The sequence below is a fragment of the Lethenteron reissneri genome, chromosome 53, assembly GCF_015708825.2.
Source record: "Lethenteron reissneri isolate LAM-NWPU_2019-01 chromosome 53, ASM1570882v1, whole genome shotgun sequence".
Classification (NCBI taxonomy): Eukaryota; Metazoa; Chordata; class Hyperoartia; order Petromyzontiformes; family Petromyzontidae; genus Lethenteron; species Lethenteron reissneri.
In genome coordinates, this window is record NC_083831.1 from 6,980,677 (window position 1) to 6,996,566 (window position 15,890).

Genomic DNA, 15,890 nt, shown 5'->3' on the forward strand with positions numbered 1-15,890 from the left:
GTATCGGTATTGTGCATTTAAATATCCAGCAGATTTCTCTGTTCCGACTTGCGAACGGGTCTCCAAGGAACGAATTGCGTTCGTAAGTCGATGACTGTGCGTACTCCACCTTACCGTCACCTGCACACAAACTGACTTTAAACAAACTCCATCTCCCAGCGTTTCACCCCTCCTCTCCCCCTTGGCTGTCGCTCCGTTGTTAGTCTCAACCACAGGGCACCGTCCCTTGGTAAGTGCCGCGTCCCAAGGGGCCGTCCATAAATGACGTCACGCGATTTTGGACGATTTTTGACCCCCCCCCCCCCTCGTCACACGGCGTCACTAAAAGTCAGACCCCCCCCCCCTCAAATATGACGTCACAAAGCTCTGCCCCCCCCCCCAATAAAATACAAGCTTCAAATCGCCTTAAACTATTGTCATTGTAATGCGTATTTAATATGCCGCTGCACTCTGATGTTGTAGGAGAAAACATTTATTAAAAAGTCTATTTAATTAAGTAGAACGTGTTGTCTATATTTATTTAAAGTTGCGCATTTTGATGTGACGTCACATTTCTCAACCCCCCCCTCCTCGTCACAAATTTCTGACACCCCCCCCCCCCCAGGTGCGTGACGTCATTTATGGACGGGCCCCCCAATCCACTCGTTCTTCTTCTCCGTCTCTCATATCAGCGCAATCGCACCACGCATTTTTTCGCTCAACTGTTCGATTTTTTTTCTTCCAATAACCAATATTGCGTTTCTGAACGCACGCCCAAATGGGATAGGAGCCACTGATACGCCAAAAAAAAACCCCCGTCTTCTTCTGTAAGATATTAATGTCAAAATAAAATTCCATACCGACAGTGCTGAGCAAACGTGTTACTTTGTTGAGGCTCCACTGCTGTGTGGCGTTATCTTGGCGTGTTCTGGGCACCGTTTTGGTTGACATTTTTGCCGCCTCGCCCAATCTTGATAAAACTCCGACTTAAAACACATTCCTGCGGAGGGAGCTGGTAGAAACGTTGGGTTGCTCGGTCAATGGCCAGGGTCAACGGCGGCGTGGTGTATTCCGCAAATATGCCCGACTGAGGGCGGGCACAAGCCGGCGTGAGTAGGTTAAACGTTGAGTTTTATAAGGGCGCCACGGGGTGACCAGCCCTTCCCCACCCAGCCCCACCCCTCCCACCCTCCCCACCCAGCCCCTCCCCTTCCACCCCACCCTCCCCACCCAGCCCCTCTCCACCCTCCCCACCCAGCCCCTCCCCTTCTCACCCAGCCCCACCCTCTCCACCCAGCCCCTCCCTGCACGACGGACGGACGGACACAATAATCCCCTGTGGGCTGGTGTAACCAGGAGGTTCCTACCAGTATAATTTGTCTACATTGGCCTTCAAACGAGTTAAATAGTCCGGCGGTGGACTATCCGTTTGCTTAAACACGTTAATATTATTAATCCTTGATCGTTTCTGCGTAAATTAAATATCGGCCGTTCTATAGGATTCGGGAGGGGGGGGGTGCGTCAGGCGTACGTACGCATGTGGGTGGGGGGGCGGTGTAAAGAGTTCGCGTGCGTACAGAGGCAGGGGGAGAAGGGGTCAAGTTTTGACAGATTTTTGCGTACCGACTAAATGGATGGCCCCAAACGCTGCCAGCGTGGTGCTGATCATCAGCCCGATTAACGAATCGCGCTTCACCCACCGGGCCCGGCTTCCGTACCTCGCCTCTATAAAGCGTGGGGTTATGGCCGCCATCATGGCGGCGCCCACCCCCCACCCACGTGGCGAGCACGTGGCGTCCCGTAATAGCAAAAACCAAGACTCGGACGCCCGCCGACCTGAGTTGCACAAATAAATAAATAGCAACACACCGAGGGGGGTGGTTCCGATTGAGGGGAAAGAACCACGGACATCGTCTGGATATGCCATTGGGCCTGTGAAACGCGTTCGCGCGCACGCGGGATCATGGACGCCGTGAATTTCAACGCGGAGTGGTCAAGCGAGCAGACTTATTACAAGGACGGAAAGGTGTGGTGTTGGCCGCGTGTTTGCCCCATGTGCGTGGTGTGTGTGTGTGCACATAGCCTGGCACAAGCGTGACGTCACCGCCACTTAGTGGCGGATGGCGGTTGTTGTTGTGGTTGGGCGGTATAGCGGTTAGCGCGCTAAACTCTCCAATTTCCGATTCCCGATCGCGGGCCAGGATCGGTGACGATTATCTGAACCGGTCCAGGGGCCTCCCCTAAGTCGATTGGACTTAAACGAGATTCCTGGTGCGGTGTGTAAAACTCTGCCGCTTAGGGAGACAAAGGCGGCCGGGCGTGGAATTGAGATGTGTTACTCGCGAACAGCCCTTGCCCCAACACACCGGTGTTGCTGTACTAGTAATGAATTGGCACGTTTACGTGATGAACCCGTACTGATTGGCTGTGGCGGGTGGTGGCGGGTTAAACGACGCTATTAATTGATCTAACCCCAAAAAAAGCTCGTATTATGATGGCACGTTCTGTTTAAGTGACAAACTTTACTGATTGCCTGTGTTGGGTGGTGGCGAGTTGAACGACATACCTGTTTAAGTGACAAACTTTACTGATTGCCTGTGTCGGGTGGTGGCGGGTTGAACGACGCATTTACGAGATCTAACCCCCAAACAAACCTATATTATGGATATTGGTCGCGAAAGTCTACTACGCGTTAAACAGTTTGTTTAAGGCGATACGGGGGGGGGGAAGGGGGTCTTGGGGTGGTTACGCGAGCGGTGGCGCAGTAGTTAGCGCATGGCAGTGTCGGCGACAAATCCGAGTTCGATTCCCGCTGGCGGGGCCGACGCTGTTGTGTCGACGGTCCGGGCCCCCCCCCTCTTCAAGGCCGACCCTCGAGCGGTAGATCTCAAGCCTGAGATGAGTTCCTGTACCTGGTCGCGATGCGTGTGGCGTTAACGGGTACCACTGGGCAGACGGAAGGGCAGCCCCCACCTCCCCTCCACGCGTGGTGACGTCTTCAAAGGTAGCCGCTCAACACGGATTTGTTGGTGGTGGTGGCGATGGGGGGATGTTTGTTTTTGTGTGCGCGTGCGTTACCACGTGGGGGAGCGGTGGTGCAGCGGTTAGCGCGCCGCGCTAAGAACTTGGCGACCCGGGTTCGATTCCCGCTCACGGCCAACACCGGTGGCGATTATCTGAACCGGTCGTGGGTCTCCCCTAGGTCGACTCGGCCTCAAATGAGTACCTGGTGTAGTAAACATTGCCACTGGGGAGACAAAGGCGGCCGGGCGTGGTGTTGGCCACCCACACCCTCTCGTGTGCCGTGCCGGCCTTCATAGGTGCTCGCTAACAGCACTTGCCCCTACAGTCTGTTAAGGCTATACGGGGGCATCTTTGTCTTTGTTACCGCGTGTGCACGAGTGGTGCACGTGCTGCTGGACTGCTGGTTCTGTGACCCCCGGTGCCCATGACTGGACATGTGTGTATAATTATGATTGTGTGTGTGTGTACGTCCGCGTGAATTGGCTTGCGGTCTGTGTGCAGATATGCGAGAGAAGGAAAAAAAACCTCCGGCGTCGTTCCACCGATGTCAAATTTTTTTACGCTTTTATTTTACTCAATTTTAACCCACATCCCAATGTGGTATCGACTGCAAACTTGGTATACGTATGTCATACTGATGACATAAAAATAAAAAAATAAAGTATTTTTAAACATTCATTTTTATATGCTATGTTTCGGCTTGGGTCGAATTGTCCACGCTCAACTAACGTTGGCTGTAAATCACCACGGGCCCCTTACATTGTGGCAAGCCTCGGGGCCACTTCCTGCAGTCGTGGAGTTCTGCCATTACGAGTAGGGTGCATTTCATTAAAGCGTGTTTAAAACAAAGTTTTTAAAATATTACTCATTTTATCATTGCGCACTTCAAAGTGCGCGCATGGTCGGGGTTGTGTTAGTGACGACCACCCACCCCGACGACAGTGGTGGTGGTGGTGGTGCTGTGATGACCGCACTCCAGCGCGCGAAGGGTTCCCCCCCCCCCCCCCCCGTCTTGGCCACGGGAGGCAAACAAAAGAGCCCAACAAGGCAGCAAGGTTGCATTGTCGCCAGCGGTAGCCAAGTGCCCGAAACCCACCCCGGTGGTCGGGGTCTTTCAGAGGTCGCAAATGGGTTTTGATTCCTTACCCGTACCCGGCCGCACCAGGGTCGCAAACGGGTACCTGTACCCTACCCGATACCCGGCTTCCCGTACCAGGCCGGGTATCGGGTAGGGTAGGGTACGGGTACCCGATTGCGACCTATGGGATGAAGCCATGTTGCAGGCGCGGGTGGGTTGATTCTAGGAACTTGAATTGTGAGAAGAGACAAGACGTTGGGAAATGAGTGACAAACAGTTACTCACCTGTGACTCACGGCCTACCCGTACCCGGACGCACCAGGGTCGCAAACGGGTACCCGTACCCGGCCGGGTACGAGTAGCCGGGTATCGGGTAGGGTACGGGTATCGGGTACCCGGTTGCGACCTCTGATGTGCACGCGTGTGTGTCGTGGGTAACGGTGCGTTGTGTGTGCAGGGTCAGCGGCGCGTGGCCTTGAGGAGCGTCAGCAACGTTGGCAGCGTCGCAGCGAGGCGACGATGCCAGGACCGGAGACGGCGTCCCAAGAAGACGCAGGCACGACACTCGGAACCCCCCCCCCCACACACACACACACACGTTAACATTTTCCCGTTCCGATGACGTACACGTGTACGTACGTGTACGTCATAAAAACGAAAACCGGAAGAAAAAATTAAATCCGTACCGAGGCTCCCACAAGGCCATGCGCTGGAGGCCATGTTGGCACAGTTTGCGGTCTTGTAAATATTGGATCTCTGCGGTGAGTAAAATGTACTCTTTGGTTCTTTCGGTAAAGTCACGTAGATGAAAAATAATAATAATAAAAATAATAAAATGAAATCTTTTTTTTCTCACCTACGTAACTTTACTGAAAGAACCAAAGAGTATGGATCCTTGCAGTCACGAAAACTTCAAGTCTTGAGTAAAATGTCTTTAAAAAAACAATGGCGCTACGCCTCCCTAAATACAATTTTCACCAAGCCGCTCCCACGTTCCGAGATTCGGCGGTGAACGGGACACCCCACCCTGCAACGTGCAGCCTCAAAACGGGAAAGGGCTAACGGCACTCGCCCCAACAACCTTCTATCCAACTACACCGAGGATCTTTCACGTTTTTTTTCCACTGCACAGCCGACCCATGCCGGGGGGGCTGTGCCCAACCACCCTGGCATGGGTCAAGAGCCTCCAGGTTTTTTTGGATTCCACTACGGAAGCCAATGAATGTGTCTTATATAGCCCTGCCCCTAGCCTGGCCCTGCTTGGCCCCCTCCCTACCGAGCCAAATTCAGAAGTGCTACGAGGCGGACGTATCGCGGTTTGGTTTCGACTCGGTGTGGACAACGACCAACGGGATGACCCCCCCCCCCCGCCTGTTTGCCCCCTCCCCCCACCCCGGACTTTTTTGTTCTTCTCCATCGGCAGCTCTGCACCCCCATGGTGGGGCCCCCACTGCAGGCCGCCGGCAGCAGCGCCGGCAGCGGCGGCGGTGGCGGCAGCGGCGCCGCCTGCGCCCAGGACGCGGGGGCCCCGCCGGCGCCGGCGCGCAAATGCAGCCGCCGTGTGTCGTCCAGCGACGCCCACTCGGCCGTGTCGCGCGACCTCCGACCCCTGCTGCCGCTGCCCACTCCTGCCGCCGTCGCGTCGTCGTCGTCGTCGTCGCAAGGTGGGCGGTGTCCGCCGCTCGCCGCTGATGAACGGCGACACCTCTCGGTGACCTCGTCGACGAGCGTGCACTGTCATCGTCCCTGTGTATCCGTCTGTGTGTCTGTCTGTGTGCGTGCGTGCGCGCGCGTGTAGGCGGTGTGGGCCACCCGCTGTCTTACCGTGTGTCCGTGTGCATGCGTCCCCTTGTGTGTCTGTCTATGTGTGTGTCTGTGTGTGTGTGTCTGTGTGTGTGTGTCCGTGTGTGTGTGTCCGTGTGTGTCCGTGTGTGTGTGTCCGTGTGTGTGTGTCCGTGTGTGTGTCCCCGTGTGTGTGTGTCCGTCTGTGTCCCTGTGTGTGTAGGCAGTGTGACCCATCCGCTGTCTTACCGTGTGTGCATGTGTCCCCTTGTGTGTGTGTCCATGTGTGTGTGCGTGTGTGCGTGCGCGTGTAGGCGGTGGGAGCGACCCGCTGGCGCGCATGCAGTTGCTGACGCTCAACGACGCTCGCACGTCGCCAGGCGGGAGGCCCCAGGAGCGCGACCGCCACCGCGAGCTGGCGCTCACGCTGCAGCAGCTGGGCATGTGCTCCGAGGCCAACTACGCCAACGATCTCTACCTCTACATGATGGTGCGCCGCGCCACCCTCGCCACGCTGTCGTCAAAAAATAAATCTTGTAACTCAATTTGTACACACTTCCCAATGTGCTATCGACTGCAAACTGGAAATAGCGATGTCATACTGCTTGCTCTGTGTGTTGTCGTATCCAAAAATCTTGTAACTCAATTCGAACCGTATTCCCAATATCGTATCGACTGCAAACTTCGTATACGTATGCCGTACTGCTGACAATACTATATTCTACCATTAAAAATAAAATGTATATTTTGAAGCAATCTTTTTTTATATCATATGTTTCGGCTTGGGTCTAATTGTCCACGCTCAACTGACGTTGGCTGTAAATCACCACGCCCCTTACGTTATGGCAAGCTTCGGGGCCACTTCCTGGAGTCGTGGAGTTTTGCCATTACTCGTACGGTGCATTTCATTAAAGCGAGTTAAAAAAAAAAGTATTTTTAAATATTACTTATTTCAGAAGCGCGACCTGGTTATCGCAAACGATCGCTCACCCAGGTGGCTCGTCCGCCGTCGTCATCGTCGTCTCGTGGAAATTTCTGAGCGGACGAGATAGTCTTCGAGACGCGCGACGTCGATTCTGATCGAGGAGGGGGGAAAACCAGAGGGCCCGGAGAGAGAAGAAATAAATCCACGCGACCACGGGGATAGAGAGAGAGAGACATGCAGACCTGGCTGTCGTCTGATGATGCCGGTTGTAATTACTGGCGAAACGTAGTAGTCAGATTGTAAATGTTGTGGCTTTGCGCTCCAACACACCGGTTAGTGCTGTACTAGTATACTGCACTATACACTACACTATACACTACACACTAGTCCTGTACTAGTGACAAATTGGCACGTTCTGTTTACGTGACAAACCTTACTAGAGTGGTACCCCGGAGATCGGACTTAATTCGTTCCAGAAGGCCATTCGAACACCGATTTGTTCAAACACCGAATTAATTTTCCCCATAAGAATTAATGTAAATGACATGAATTGGTTCCAGACACAAGAAATCTCTCATTATAAAGCATTTTTTACACGAAGTTTACAGTAATTACATGCATAAAATCATACAAAAAAACAAGAAACAATAAATAAATGGAATAAATGAAATAAAAGAACATTGAACTTCACTTTACCTGTAGTAAGGAGAGTTGATGGCTTGAGTGGAAGGTGGTGAGGAGGAGGAGGTGGTAAAACCTTTGTCTAGGCAAGCGTCATGCACGCTGGCCATACGCGTCTCAGCCGTACAGGTTCTTTCAAGTCGCGATTGCCCGTTCGACCTCCGAATTTCGTTTGGTTTCCGGGGCAAATTTTTTTCGGAAAGATCATTCGAACACCGATTTGTTCGAGTTCTGGTGCGTTCGATCTCCGAGGTTCTACTCTAGTTGGCTGTGTTGGGTGGTGGCGGGTTTTAACGACACATTTACAGTGATACCTCGGTTCACGAACGCTTCTGTTCACGAACAACTCGGTTCACGAACAGAAAAGTTCATAAAAATATGCTCCGGTTCACGAACTCCGCTTCGGTTCACGAACAGGAGCCGCGGCCATTTTAATGCTATTTCCAGGCTGTCACGTGGTCGTGACTTCCTGTAGGAAGATCGTGGAGAGAAGAAGAGACACAGAAAGAAGTACTGTGAGTACTGTGAAGACACTTTAAGTGACTTTTTGCTTTTTGGTGTGCTTTTTAGCACATACAGTACTGTACTACTGTACTGTACTGTACAATACTGTACTTACTGTATTGTACAGTTCACCCGTTTGAGTGCTTACTGAAGTCATCTCAAGCAAGGTTAGTGTTCTCTCTTTATACATTACTATACTGTACAGTACTAATGTGTATTGTAATTTGTTTCATAGTTTTGTGCTTCAGAAACCAAAAAAAAAGGTCAGAACGGATTAACCGGATTTACATTGAACCCTATGGGAAAATGTGCCTCGGTTCACGACCAATTCGGTTCGCGACCAGAGTCAGTTCACGAATTAAGTTCGTGAACCGAGGTATCACTGTATATTTTTAAGCGACCTAACCCAAGCGCCACCTCACCACCATCACCACCCCGCCCCCCGCCCCCTCCCCCGCCAACCCTACAGCGGCGCCATCAGCACCAGCAGTTCCGCGTCTCCGACGTCCCCCAGGCGCTGACTCAGCGCATGCGAGGCCTGCTCGTCGACTGGCTCGTGCAGGTGCAGGTGAGCGCACGCGTGACGGGGGCCGGCTGACCACTGGCGCCCTGCACAGCCGGCACCCGCGCTGACGGCTTTTCCCGGTGGTTCACGACGCATTTGACAGCTTGCGTCCTTTGCGGACTGGCGCACGGGGCAGGTGGTTGCGCGCGACGGCACGGGGACGCGTGAAGGCTGCCCGACCGTGTAACCGCGTGGCTGCGTGCGTGCGCGCGCAACGGTGAGCGCAGGTGTACTTTGAGATGTCGGAGGAGACGCTGTACCTGGCCGTGTACCTGCTCAACGCGTACCTGCGCGTCGCCGAGCTGCACGTCCCCACGCTGCAGCTGCTGGGCATGACGTGCCTCTACGTGGCCTGCAAGGTGGAGGAGAGCTCCGTGCCAGAGGCAAGGCAAACACCCCCCCCCCCCCCCCCCCCCCGTGTAGCTTGCAACAGACTGTTGGGGCAAGTGCTGTTAGCGAGCACCTATGAAGGCCGGTACGGCACACGAGGGGGTGGGGTGGCCAGCACCACGCCCGGCCGCCTTTGTCTCCCCAGTGGCGAATGTTTACTACACGCCGCATCAGGTACTCATTTGAGGCCGAGTCGACCTAGGGGAGGCCCATGACCGTTTCAGATAATCGTCACCGGTGTTGGCCGTGAGCGGGAATCTAACCCGGGTCGCCGGGTTCGTAGCAGCTCGCGGCACGGACCCTGCGAGCCGCGACGAATCCCGCGGATAGGCGCGTCGTTGACCCCTGACCCCCGACCCCCTCGGCTGAGCCCCCCACCGCTCCCCGTGTTGACCCCTGGCAGGTGCACATGCTGTGCTACCTGATGGAGCACACCTACCGCAAGGAGCAGCTGCTGCGCATGGAGCGCCTGCTGCTGGAGCGGCTCAAGTTCAGCCTCTACTATGTCCAGCCGCTGCACCTGCTGCAGGTGCTGCTGCATCTGTCGGACGCCTGCCAGGAGGTACGCGCTCAGGCCCGAACCCACGGACACAATGACCCCCCCGAACCCCGACGATCCCCCTGTCCGTCCGTCCGTCCGATCTCACAGGCCAACAACCGTTGACACCACGATAATTTCCAAAACCGGTCCTGGCGCCCTCCCCTGAGTCGACTGGGTGAGGTGCGTAAAAACAACGCCTACCGGGGAGACAAAGGCGACCGGGCGCGTAGTGCTGGTCACCCACCCCCCCACACCCTCCTTATGTGCCGTGCCGGCCTTCATAAGTGCTACTCGCTAACGTAATCGGAATCTGTAGTTATACTGAAGGAGGAATCCCATGTCCAGTAGGGGCACGGGGTCAGAACGCATAAAAAGTACAAAAACACGATAGGAGTGCAAAGTCCAAGGTAAACAAACATACAGATACAACTAAACCATCCCCATCCATCCAGGCAAAGCCCACCGAGGTGTTAACTTATTTTTCAGAAGCTGCCTGGCCACCACAAATGATAAGCTCAACAAAGTGACCCCTATCATTTGGACATTTCTAGTGAAAAATATATCTAAATAATCTCAACAATAGCACTTGCCCCCACAGTCTGCTGAGGCTACACGGCGCCGGCTAGCAAACCGTTGTTGTTGTTCTGACGCTTGAGTGTCGGGAGTCATTTATCTTCGCGCGGTTAAGTTGCTGCTCCGTACGATCCCCCAATCGCGTCGCGCGCCGCTTTCAGATGCACTTCTGCGGCCGTCTGAAACGCTCTTTCCTTCCTGTGGATGTAGATGCCACACTGGTTCTTCACGTTCTGCAAATATAGATACCACTGGTTCTTCACTACACTATACACTACACTATACACTACACTATACACTACTATACACTACACTATACACTACTGTACACTACACTATACACTACACTGTACATTACACTATACACTACTATACGCTACGCTACACACTGTACACTATGCTGTACACTACACTATACACTACTATACACTACACTATACACTCTACACTACTATACACTAGGCTGTACACTACGCTGTACACTACACTATACACTACTATACACTACACTATACACTCTACACTACTATACACTAGGCTGTAGACTACACTATACACTACTATACGCTACGCTACACACTATACACTACGCTGTACACTACGCTGTACACTACACTATACACTACTATACACTACACATTGTGCTCTGTGGAGGCCCGTCGTTAAGCGATTAGTCGTTAACGAGGTCGTCGTCAGGACGGTCTTATAAGTGCCGACCTCTGACCTTGCGATTCCCACCCCTCCCGCACCCCCCACCCACTTCTGACCCCTGACCACACGAGCCAGATCACCTTCCTGTCCACGTACCTGATGGAGCTGTCGCTGAGCGACGTCGACTCGGTGACGTTTGGCGCCATGCAGCTGGCGGCCGGTGCACTGTGCCTGGCGCGGCACGTGACGCTAGAGTACCGGCACGGCGTGATGGGCATCGTCGACGGGGAGACGGCGTGGAACGACACGCTCGGCTACTACTCCTCGTACAGGTGAGGGGGGAGAGAAACACTCGTACAGGTGACGGGAGAGAGAGAAACACTCGTACAGGTGACGGGGAGAGAGAGAAACACTCGTAGAGGTGAGAGAGTGAAACACTCGTAGAGGTGACGGGGAGACAGAGAAACACTCGTAGAGGTGACGGGAGAGAAACACTCGTAGAGGTGACGGGGAGAGAAACACTCGTAGAGGTGACAGGGGGAGAGAGAAACACTCGTAGAGGTGAGAGGGAGAGAAACACTCGTAGAGGTGAGAGAGAGAGAAACACTCGTAGAGGGGAGAGAGAGTGAAACACTCGTAGAGGTGAGAGAGAGAAACACTCGTAGAGGTGAGAGAGAGAGAAACACTCTTAGAGGTGAGAGAGTGAAACACTCGTAGATGAGCGAGTGAAACACTCGTAGATGGGAGAGAGAAACACTCGTAGAGGTGAGAGAGTGAAACACTCGTAGAGGTGAGCGAGTGAAACACTCGTAGAGGTGAGAGAGTGAAACACTCGTAGATGAGCGAGTGAAACACTCGTAGATGGGAGAGAGAAACACTCGTAGAGGTGAGAGAGTGAAACACTCGTAGAGGTGAGCGAGTGAAACACTCGTAGAGGTGAGAGAGTGAAACACTCGTAGATGAGCGAGTGAAACACTCGTAGATGGGAGAGTGAAACACTCGTAGAGGTGAGAGAGTGAAACACTCGTAGAGGTGAGAGAGTGAAACACTCGTAGATGAGCGAGTGAAACACTCGTAGATGGGAGAGAGAAACACTCGTAGAGGTGAGAGAGTGAAACACTCGTAGAGGTGAGCGAGTGAAACACTCGTAGAGGTGAGAGAGTGAAACACTCGTAGATGAGCGAGTGAAACACTCGTAGATGGGAGAGAGAAACACTCGTAGAGGTGAGAGAGTGAAACACTCGTAGAGGTGAGAGAGTGAAACACTCGTAGATGAGCGAGTGAAACACTCGTAGATGGGAGTGAAACACTCGTAGAGGTGAGAGAGTGAAACACTCGTAGATGAGCGAGTGAAACACTCGTAGAGGTGAGAGAGTGAAACACTCGTAGATGGGAGAGTGAAACACTCGTAGAGGTGAGAGAGTGAAACACTCGTAGAGTGAGAGAGTGAAACACTCTTAGAGGTGAGAGAGTGAAACACTCGTAGATGAGCGAGTGAAACACTCGTAGATGGGAGAGTGAAACACTCGTAGAGGTGAGAGAGTGAAACACTCGTAGAGGTGAGCGAGTGAAACACTCGTAGAGGTGAGAGAGTGAAACACTCGTAGATGAGCGAGTGAAACACTCGTAGATGGGAGAGAGAAACACTCGTAGAGGTGAGAGAGTGAAACACTCGTAGAGGTGAGCGAGTGAAACACTCGTAGAGGTGAGAGAGTGAAACACTCGTAGATGAGCGAGTGAAACACTCGTAGATGGGAGAGAGAAACACTCGTAGAGGTGAGAGAGTGAAACACTCGTAGATGAGCGAGTGAAACACTCGTAGATGGGAGAGAGAAACACTCGTAGAGGTGAGAGAGTGAAACACTCGTAGAGGTGAGCGAGTGAAACACTCGTAGAGGTGAGAGAGTGAAACACTCGTAGATGAGCGAGTGAAACACTCGTAGATGGGAGAGAGAAACACTCGTAGAGGTGAGAGAGTGAAACACTCGTAGAGGTGAGCGAGTGAAACACTCGTAGATGAGCGAGTGAAACACTCGTAGAGGTGAGAGAGTGAAACACTCGTAGATGAGCGAGTGAAACACTCGTAGATGGGAGAGAGAAACACTCGTAGAGGTGAGAGAGTGAAACACTCGTAGATGAGCGAGTGAAACACTCGTAGATGGGAGAGAGAAACACTCGTAGAGGTGAGAGAGTGAAACACTCGTAGAGGTGAGCGAGTGAAACACTCGTAGAGGTGAGAGAGTGAAACACTCGTAGATGAGCGAGTGAAACACTCGTAGATGGGAGAGAGAAACACTCGTAGAGGTGAGCGAGTGAAACACTCGTAGAGGTGAGAGACGTATATATCTGTGTGCTTGTTTATTGACACGTGTTTCTATGGCCGCGTTTACAGACATGTCTCCGAGCGTCTCCGTGAAGCCGTGTTTATCGACCCAAGTTTACCTGTGTTCATCACCTGCGTGTGTGTTTGTCGACCCAAGTTTACCTGTGTTCATCACCTGCGTGTGTGTGTTTATGGACACGTGTTTATATACTGTGTGTATATATAATATATACTGTGTGTGTGTGTGCCAGTGTTTATGGATGTGTCTACGATTGTCTCATGTCTGCGTGTGCCAGAGAGCACGTGCTGTGCCTGCTGTGCCTGCTGTGCCTGCTGTGCCTGATGTGCCTGCTGTGTCTGCTGTGTCTGCTGTACCTGCTGTACCTGCTGTGCCTGATGTGTCTGCTGTGCCTGCTGTGTCTGCTGTGCCTGCTGTGTCTGCTGTGCTTGCTGTGCCTGCTGTGTCTGCTGTGTCTGCTGTGCCTGCTGTGCCTGATGTGCCTGCTGTGTCTGCTGTACCTGCTGTGTCTGCTGTGCCTGCTGTGCCTGCTGTGTCTGCTGTGCCTGCTGTGTCTGCTGTGCTTGCTGTGCCTGCTGTGCCTGCTGTGCCTGCTGTACCTGCTGTGCCTGCTGTGCCTGCTGTACCTGCTGTGTCTGCTGTGCCTGCTGTGCTTGCTGTACCTGCTGTACCTGCTGTACCTGCTGTGCCTGCTGTACCTGCTGTGCCTGCTGTGCCTGCTGTACCTGCTGTGCCTGCTGTACCTGCTGTGTCTGCTGTGCTTGCTGTGCCTGCTGTACCTGCTGTACCTGCTGTGTCTGCTGTACCTGCTGTGCCTGCTGTGTCTGCTGTACCTGCTGTGCCTGCTGTGTCTGCTGTACCTGCTGTACCTGCTGTGTCTGCTGTGCCTGTACCTGCTGTACCTGCTGTGTCTGCTTACCTGCTGTGCCTGCTGTACCTGCTGTGTCTGCTGTACCTGCTGTGTCTGCTGTGCCTGCTGTACCTGCTGTACCTGCTGTGTCTGCTGTACCTGCTGTGCCTGCTGTGCCTGCTGTGTCTGCTGTACCTGCTGTGCCTGCTGTGTCTGCTGTGCCTGCTGTGTCTGCTGTGTCTGCTGTGTCTGCTGTGCCTGCTGTGCCTGCTGTGCCTGCTGTGTCTGCTGTGCCTGCTGTGTCTGCTGTACCTGCTGTGCCTGCTGTGCCTGCTGTGCCTGCTGTGTCTGCTGTGCCTGCTGTGTCTGCTGTGTCTGCTGTGCCTGCTGTGCTTGCTGTGATTGCTGTACCTGCCGTGCTTGCTGTACCTGCTGTGCCTGCGTGTCGTGGACACGTCTCCAGAGAACGTCTCTCTGTTTCCGTGGCCACTGACCATTACGGTGACCGTGCATCATGTGACCTGTACCTGTGTCTCTCGCTGTGTCATTGGTCACTCTGGCCATACCCCCGTGCATCATGTGACCCGTGCATCACGTGACCTGCTGTGCCTGTGTCTCGCTGTGTCGATGGTCACTCTGGCCATACCCCCGTGCATCATGTGACCTGTGCATCATGTGACCTGCTGTTCCTACTGTGCCTGTCTTTTATGGACGCCTCTCCATAGTGAATCTGACCTTAACGGTGACCTTGCCCGTGCATCATGTGACCTGCTGTACCTACTGTTCCTACTGTGCCTGTCTTTTATGGACACCTCTCCGTAGTGAATCTGACCTTAACGGTGACCTTGCCCGTGCATCATGTGACCTGCTGTACCTACTGTTCCTACTGTGCCTGTCTTTTATGGACACCTCTCCGTAGTGAATCTGACCTTAACGGTGACCTTGCCCGTGCATCATGTGACCTGCTGTACCTACTGTTCCTACTGTGCCTGTCTTTTATGGACACCTCTCCGTAGTGAATCTGACCTTAACGGTGACCTTGCCCGTGCATCATGTGACCTGCTGTACCTACTGTGCCTGCTGTGCCTGTCTTTCACGGACACCTCTCTGTGGAGAGTCTCTCTCTCTCCGTCTCTCCCTCTCCGTGTGTCCGCCGTAACTCCGCCGACCCCGTGCCCCTCCCCCCCGCTCCCACCCACGTGACCAGCGAGCGCCTGCTGTACCGCTGCATGCACCGCATGTCGAGCCTCGTGCTGGCAGCGCAGTCGTCGCGCCTGCGCTCCTCCTACACCAAGTTCTCGGCGCCGGCGTGGCTCGGCGTGAGCCAGTGCCCCGCCCTGGACGCCTCGCGCTTCCTCAAGTTCTGCGCCGTCGACGTCTGCGACGGCGCCCCGCCGTGACGGGGCGGCGTGCGTGGTCTTGCAAGCGGCACCGGCGTTAAACGACGGACGTGGGGGGCGACGAGCGGTGGCGCAGCGGTTAGCGCGCTGCGCCACGACCCCCAGAACTTGTTTCCCCGCTCGCGACCCCGACAGTAGCGGCGGCAAAACTTCTAAACCTCGTCCTGGGCCCCCCCACTAGGTCGACTCGGCCTCAATTGGGTACCCGGTGCAGTGTGTTGGCGGCGGCGTTGGGGCGTGGTGTTGGCCACCCACTCTAGCACTCCCCTCCTGTGCCCTTCCGACTTTTGATGCTTGCCCCGACAATCCGTTAATGGTTATATGGGGGATATTTATATTTGTGTGCGTGCGGTATTTGCTGTGGGGTTTGCACGGTCGTATTTTTACACGCGTGGAGATGCAGTGACGTCTGTAGAACAGACACGTCACGCACGCACACACGCACACATCCAAACAGACGTGCACACGTTTGTCAACACAGATCCACAAACATAACCAACACATCGCCACCATCAAACCATCACAACATCATCGCGGACACACCACCGTTGCCATCATCACACCACTACAACACCATCATCATCGTCGCCATCATCACCACCACC

At 54.0% G+C, this 15,890-nt stretch overlaps 1 protein-coding gene across 1 annotated transcript; it reads left to right on the plus strand.

The window, feature by feature from the left end:
* Positions 1-1,942: 1,942 nt before the first annotated feature.
* Positions 1,943-15,285, plus strand: LOC133356212 (G2/mitotic-specific cyclin-B2-like). Its single transcript, XM_061573588.1, has 9 exons — positions 1,943-2,005; positions 4,539-4,637; positions 5,505-5,745; positions 6,178-6,353; positions 8,443-8,541; positions 8,766-8,921; positions 9,332-9,490; positions 10,829-11,025; positions 15,093-15,285. Exons 1-9 carry the CDS (start codon positions 1,943-1,945, stop codon positions 15,283-15,285), a joined length of 1,383 nt encoding a protein of 460 aa, XP_061429572.1.
* The last annotated feature ends 605 nt before the right edge of the window (positions 15,286-15,890 follow it).

Coding starts and splice junctions, on each gene's coding strand:
- LOC133356212 (XM_061573588.1), top strand. CDS start 1,943: ATGGACGCCGTGAATTTCAACGCGGAGTGGTCAAGCGAGCAGACTTAT. Junction 8,542..8,765: donor ACTGGCTCGTGCAGGTGCAG/GTGAGCGCACGC, acceptor CGGTGAGCGCAG/GTGTACTTTGAGATGTCGGA. Junction 11,026..15,092: donor GGCTACTACTCCTCGTACAG/GTGAGGGGGGAG, acceptor CCACGTGACCAG/CGAGCGCCTGCTGTACCGCT.